General features: G+C 36.2%; 1 protein-coding gene across 3 annotated transcripts; it reads right to left on the reverse strand.

Moving 5' to 3' along the window:
- Window positions 1-1,725: 1,725 nt before the first annotated feature.
- Window positions 1,726-6,451, reverse strand: LOC108489929 (putative disease resistance RPP13-like protein 1). Of its 3 annotated transcripts, XM_053027943.1 has the most exons (3): window positions 4,562-6,268; window positions 1,988-4,197; window positions 1,726-1,897 (listed from the first exon to the last, which is right to left on the reverse strand). In XM_053027943.1, exons 1-2 carry the CDS (start codon window positions 6,266-6,268, stop codon window positions 4,165-4,167), a joined length of 1,740 nt encoding a protein of 579 aa, XP_052883903.1. In that variant the 3' UTR covers window positions 1,726-1,897; window positions 1,988-4,164. The 3 variants fall into 3 exon arrangements, with proteins under 3 accessions (XP_052883903.1, XP_052883902.1, XP_052883904.1); XM_053027942.1 differs by having other exon boundaries at window positions 1,988-6,268; XM_053027944.1 differs by lacking the exons at window positions 1,726-1,897; window positions 1,988-4,197 and having other exon boundaries at window positions 4,570-4,737; window positions 4,821-6,451.
- Between the last annotated feature and the right edge of the window lie 690 nt (window positions 6,452-7,141).

A 7,141-nucleotide genomic window follows, 5' to 3' on the forward strand; every position in this document is an offset into this window, starting at 1 on the left:
CAATATTCAAAAAAATCCGCTCTATCATGTTAGAAGGTCTTTTCATAATATGGGGAAAAGACTTCAAAAAGGTTGAAGTTGAATGTGATAATGCACTTTTTGTTGAATTGATTTGCCTTCAAGATGCCAATTTTGCTACTCAAAGAACTTCTAAAATGCTTCTCTCAAACTCTTTTGTTGCTCTCTCCCACAAATGGGAAGTGAAAGAATAAAGAATGGGAAAAGAGATGGTGAATAAGGGATAACTGAATAGCTAAGGTTATTTATACTTGTAGATATTGGCTATTTTTAGCAAATGAGAGGCTTGAAAATTTGACCCTTATTTTAAGGAAAGTGAGTGGATGACTTTGAAATTTTTTCTTGAATCATAGGAGAGAAACCTTGAAATGAGTAAGGGAGTTGGAGATCACATATGAGAATTTTGTGGCTGATTTTCAATGTTTTACCAAGTCTTGGGTGGCTGATTTGGGCACGTCTATGGACAATTAGGACTTTTCCTACTTAGTGGACAATCTGGGCTCATATCTCCTTAGCAGGCTATCCATTTTTGCTGACCCAATTCTTAAGTTGGGTCAAGAGAATTTTCTAAGCTCAATAAGCCTTTAATTGGTCCCAAGATGACCATATCTCAACCCTCTTCTCAAATTAGCAAATTCATCTCTCAAATTAGCAAATTCATCTTAGTATCATTCAACAGGACAAAGTTGTCATAAAAATCTCAAATTTATTATCAAACACTTAAATTTTGCATGAAGTACCAATCTAGAAGTGCTAAAGATAATTAGACAGGAGAGGTGACAATAAGAAAAGGGAAAGAAAGAAAAGGCTGAGTAGTAGTGCATGTTGACTAGAAACAAGGCTATTTATGATGGTGGCTTGGTTCGACGAAGGAGAGCAACGGTAGTGAAACGTGGTCCAGGGCTTTAAAAACAAAAAAAAAACAAGTAGAAAAGATGTGGGAGAGAGAAAGGAAATGTGGACCATTTGGTGGCTTCTCCGATCAGTGACAACATCGGAACAAACAGTGATGGCACAAGAGCATGTTGATCGACGGAGGAGAACCCCAACGTCGTTATTTGGAAATGAAAGAGAATGAGGAAAATAGTTGACCAATGCCATTATTTGGACCGAAGAACAAATGTCGTAGTGTGGCTGTGGTGTATGCTAGCAACAGCTAAGGTTGGGAAAGAGAGGAAAAGAATAGGAAGAAAAGAAAGAAATAAAATTGAAATAGGAAAGAAAAAACAAAAAAGTGAAATAGAAAAATAGAAGGAGAAAATTGGATAAATATGTTGAAATAAAAAAAAAAATTAAGGAATTAGGTCGATATTTCTTAAATTTGGGGAAATAGGTCTAATTTTGGAGAGAGAAATAAAAAATGCATCTTGGGAAAAATATTTTGTACAAAACGTGTATTCTTATGATATAGTAACTTTTTTTTTAGTCAAATGGTCAAATGTTCAATTTCTCTCCTACTTATATTTATATATTTTTTATTTCATTTGCTTAAATTTTTTAATTAACAAATATATTATAAAAATACTAATTTGTAAAAAAATGAGTTTTACAGAAAACACTTTTTCTAAGACGCATGTTCTATTTCTATCTCCAAAATCAACATATTTCCATAAATTTAGAAAATTTCGGCCCAACTCCCTAATTTTTTCTGACGTTTTTGCCCAAATTTTCCAAAGTAGAAGATAAGTTAATAACGATGGGATATCCTTTTCCAAACCAAATAAATATATACTCAAAATAAGGAAAACGTTATAAGAAAATGAGTTTTGTAGAAAAAACAAGATTGAATGAATTTTAACAAGAGAAGTGACATCTTTTTACTTTTCCTTCAATGGGTCTTTCTGAAAGCCCACTTCCACCTCAACTTAGCTTTCAATCCCTGCAAATTTCAATCAATAAATTTATACTAATTCCTATTATTATCATTTTCCTATGGAAAGTTAGAAATGTTTGAAATGGTTTTTTGTACCTGTTCCATGACTCTGAAGAAACCAATCACAGATTTTGCAGCTCATCTTTCAATTTGATTCCCCGGGATGACACTTTTAAAATCAATTGTAACAAAGGGTATGTGGGAAATCTTAGACCACTCTCCTCCTTTATCGCTTGAGCACTCTTCTTTCAGCAGCGGACAACTGGAAATACGTAAATATCTAAGCGAGAGAAGCATGTCCTTTTCTGGAAGAGTTGTTAGCTTGGGACAATTATCGATCACCAACTCTTTAAGAGAGGCGAGGTCTTGAAAGCCCTCGGAGAACATGAATTCCAGGTTCTCAAATTCTGAAAGGGAGATAAAGGTGAGAGAAGGAGGCAGCATCATTCCGATCCCTTCTTCTGGGAACGACACCACGTTTGAGCATCCTCCACCTCCGATGGTCAATTCTTGAAGAGAGGTGAGTCTATTTAATCCCCATTCCACAAGTGACCTATAAATTTTGGGTGCGTTTGAGATTTTAAGTGATGTGAGATTGGCAGGGAATCCCTCCGTGGAAATGATATGTCAGCCGAACAGTTCCACACATGTAATTCTCGACCATGCAATTAGGAAGGGCTCCAAACTTTCCACAACCATCAACATTGAAAGCTATGAAGCTGGTGGTTGGCAACCCACTTTCTTCAAAAGAAACCAAATTTGAACACGAATCCAACGAAATCTCCTGGAGATCGATGAGCTTGTCTAGTCCTCGTGGTAGAGATTTAATTCCAGAAAACATAATTTCAATAGATTCAAGACAAGCGGTTTCCTCAAAATCTTGGGCTATGTATTCCAACGCTGGACATCCCCCAATTCTCAAATGTTTAAGCGTTATGGGGAACTCGGTGTTTGAAAATAGGCAACTCAGCTTTAAGCATTGGTTAATTTCGAGAAGTTGAAGCTGATTGCAAATACTTTTGTGCCCCTTCGATGACAAAGACATTAGAGATCGACAGTAAGAGATTTCCAAGTCCTCAAGAAGACAGAGGGTACTACTCATACTCTTATTATCTTCTTTTTCATCAACCAAATACTCCAAATTCTCACAGTTTGTAATTCTCAGCTTTTTTAAATTAGGAGGTAAGTTATTCTATGCAAAAGAAACCAAGCCTCGACAACCCTGAATTTCCATCACCGTAAGGAATGTGAGCTCATGTAAGACTTGTGGCAGTCTATTGAGCCTATCACAAGAAGCTATCTTCAGAGATTCAACACGTGAAATCTTGTCAGGTTGCAATTCGGCTTCCTCGGCTTCCAAAGACTGCAGTTGAGGACAACGCCAAACGGTAATGAAACGATGTCCAACTAAACTTAACCCATGCTGTGATAGAGATGCCAACTCCTCCCAACCATCAATTTCAAAATGTTCTGACTTTCCAAACCTCAACACTGTCCTATCTGCTGGAATATTGAACTTTGAAATGTTAGAAAGAGACAAAGTTTGTAAAGGGGAAACCTCCTTTGCAGGAGAAGAGCAATCATCCACCAGTTCTGCACACCCGCTTATACTTAATTCACACAGTAACAGGAAACTTGATATTGAAACTACCAAACTCATACAGCTATGAATTTCAAGTTTTTGCAAGGAAGGAAGATGGGTAGGCAACCTTCCCAACAATTGAGGGCAGGTTTTGATTGAAAGCTCACGAAGGCTGGGGAGTTTCAAAACCTTCTCGTCTCCTTCACAAGTGTCCCACTCCTTCCAGTTTGGAAGACTCAAAAGAAAGAATCTCTAATGATGCAAATGGATTCAATTGATTTTCTCCAAAGAACTCAACACCAATCTTTTGTACTTGATTGAAGCCAATAATTGAAAGATCTTTTAACAGTGGCAACCTTCCAACTGATGGTAGTGATTTGCAGTTTTTACAATTGCGAAGCTTCAAAGTCTGACAAATTCTTGAAGGAAGAATCTGCTATCCAAGATGAGAATTTTACACCCCCGTAATTCTCAATGATGAGTTGCTCAAGCTTTTTCTGAGGATGAAGAAAGTCCAACACCCGCTCTTCAACTTCTTTTTTCTTTGTACTATTCTTCAAGACTGCACCCCATTGTAGTCCTAACCCATCAATCCCTAGCTTCTCATTTAACTTAGCTTCCCTCGCATCTTGACCATTAACATTCTCCAATCCAGAAAGACAAAAATTACCTCTAAGGTTTGACAAAATTTTCAATTCTCTAATAAGATGTCCATCACCTTCCCCTATCACAAAATTAGATAACATTTGAAGCTTGGTTAGCTGATCAAATCCGGAGGGCATCCTTTCTATTGAATCTGCACCTCTAATATCAAGAAAATGTAAGTTGACAAGGTTTCCGATCTTCGAGGGTAAATTTTTGAGCTCTCGACAATTTCTTAATGTTAAAGTCTCCAAATGATAAAGAGTACACAAAGAATCAGGTAAACATTTGATTTTGGTGTAAGAAAAATTTAAGTAGCGTAGATGTTTTAAATTTTCAAAAAAGTCGGGCAAATCATAGATCTCATACCCAGCCAAAAAAAGAACCCTTAAGTAGCTAAGTTTTGGCAACAGATCTTCCAAGACAACATTAGTTAAATAGAATACCTTATATGTTGGACCCATTAAGTGTAAGGGTAGAAAAGTATGTAAAGAAGTCATTTGATAAAATGCTTCAAACTTCTTTACACTGTGATACGGATCATCGCTAACATAAGACAAATGACGAGCGCGATGCGAAAACTTTGATTGCTTATCATCCTCCAACCTGCAACATATTTCTCCTGCAATTGATTGAGCTAAATCATTCATAAGATCATGCATCACGAAACGGGATTTGTCTTCACTAGATCTTTGAAAAAATGACCTTGACACTAGATCTTGAAAATATTGGTTTCCAAGACCTTTGCCTTGAATTTTAGCTTTTGATTGCAAGAAACCTTCTGCCCTCCATAACAAGATTCTCTCTTCTTCTTCAAATTCATAATCTTTAGGAAATATGGAGCAGTATGCAAAGCATCGTTTCAAATGAGGAGGAAGATAATGGTAGCTTAATCGCAAAGCTGGAATTAAACCACATGGATCTTCTGGTAGGTCCCATATCTCGCTCTCGTATACTTTTTCCCATTCACTATGATCCTGAACCGTGCGTAATAAGCTTCCAATGGCTTTTGCAGCCAAAGGTAAGCCGTTGCACCTTCTCACTATGTTCTCTCCAATTTCTTTAAATTGGAGATGCCCATCAAAGTTTCTTGCTTTCAATGCATGCTGAGCAAATATGGATAAACAATCATGATGCGAGAGTTTATCCAAGTAAAACGCTTTCACCGAATCTACATTAGATGAAACCTTTTCGAGTCGAGTTGTTACAATAATCTTGGTTCCTGCTCCAAATGGAGCCCGTAAGATGGTCCAATCACTGTAACTCTCGGTCCAAATGTCATCTAAAACAAGCAAGAACCTTTTTCCGGATAACTTCTCCTTCAACTTGACTTGAAGCAAGTTCAAGTCATTCTCGTCACGTGAGTCAGCATCGAGGGATCTTAAAATCGTCTTTGTTATGTTAACAGCATCAAAGTCATCAGAAACGCATACCCAGGACTTGTGATCGAAAGACTCCTTAATGCTGGGATCATTGTAAACAAGCTGAGCAAGAGTTGTTTTCCCCATCCCTCCCATGCCAACGATGGAAAGGACACAAACTCCATCGAAATTGTTACTTTTGAGCAACTCAAGCATTACTTGCTTCTCATTGGCTCTACCAACATACTCCACAGCTCCATCCATCAAGGAGGTTGGTTGCAGCCTGGGTTTGTTTCCCTTGGAAGTTGCGCCTTGAGACATGATCTCACTCAACCCCAAACTATTTCTTCTAGTGTTCAAACTATTCAGTCTAACAGTGATTGCTTTTATCTTTGAAATCATCTTAGCATTGAACATAAAAGAGATTGGCGAGAAATGACCACCAGTACAGCAGATTGGAATGAGTTTTTGTACCTTACTAGTGCTGGCTTGTGCTTGAGTTTTTTGGAGCTTGAGACGTAACTCTTGGTAAGCGAACTCGTCCAAGATGTCATCCACATCGTAAGCTAAGTCTTGAAGATCGTCCAACCAATTCTTCACACCCTCGTCCTTGATCTGCTTCTCCTCTGCATGGTTCAACACTGCTTTGATCTCGGGTAATATGGATTGCCACAGCTTGAGTTGCTGGTGGACTTGCCTGTGATCGGCCACTAAGTTGAGTACAGAGTCAAGCAACTTGGCAGACAAGAGCTCCAAAAAGGCAGAAAGAGCAGCCTCTCCAAAGACAGACATGGTGGAATTGGGACAAAGAAATCAAAGAGAGAGATGAAAAGAAGCAAAGGGAAATTGAGGGAAAGAAATGGAGATGGATTGTGTATAATTGGGGTTAACAGGGAAGGGAGTTGAAGTCAATGAATAGTGACAAATGAAAGTGGAAAACAGGTCACAGTTTTTGGAATGATTGCACCCTCCAATTTCTTTATTTTATTTTATTTTATTTTACATTATATTTTGTAAATTAATTCAGTAATTATGACTATCTAATTGTATTTATTTACGCCATGCAAGTTTTGTGTTTCAATGCATAATTTAACAATAAATTAATTTTATATTCAATGGATTTTAGTTATATACATTATTTTTATTTAAGGACTAGAATTTATTACTTATTTTTTATTAAAGTTTTATTAATATTTTTAATTTTAAGTTTAAATTTATATTAATTATTTTTTTATTTTGATATTATAAATGTAATGATTATTTATTAAATATGTATCTTCAAAAGTTTGTCTATTGAAATACTTTTTTAGAGATATTTTAACACTCATGAGAGTCAAGTTTATTATAATTGTTAATATCAACTAGTTTTTCATGCCTATTGGAATAAGTAATTATTAGTCATGATTATAGTACTTTGACATCTATGGATAGGAGTGAGCGATCAATCGAATTAAATGAAAAATTTTCATATTAATCGAACTGATGAATCCTATTTTATCATCCTAACTCAATTTGATTTTTTTTAGAATCGAGTCAAGAGAAATGAAATTCAAGTCGAGCCGAATCGAGTGAAATTGTTCAAGTTAAATTAAAAAATTAAGCATGTTAAATTAAAATCTTATTACAATATAACTAATTACATGTTATAACACATAAATTTGAAAA

Source organism: Gossypium arboreum, chromosome 5 (genome assembly GCF_025698485.1).
Source record: "Gossypium arboreum isolate Shixiya-1 chromosome 5, ASM2569848v2, whole genome shotgun sequence".
NCBI lineage: Eukaryota > Viridiplantae > Streptophyta > Magnoliopsida > Malvales > Malvaceae > Gossypium > Gossypium arboreum.

Excerpts from the sequence above, each read along its gene's own strand:
- LOC108489929 (XM_053027942.1), bottom strand. The coding sequence starts at position 6,268 with ATGTCTGTCTTTGGAGAGGCTGCTCTTTCTGCCTTTTTGGAGCTCTTG.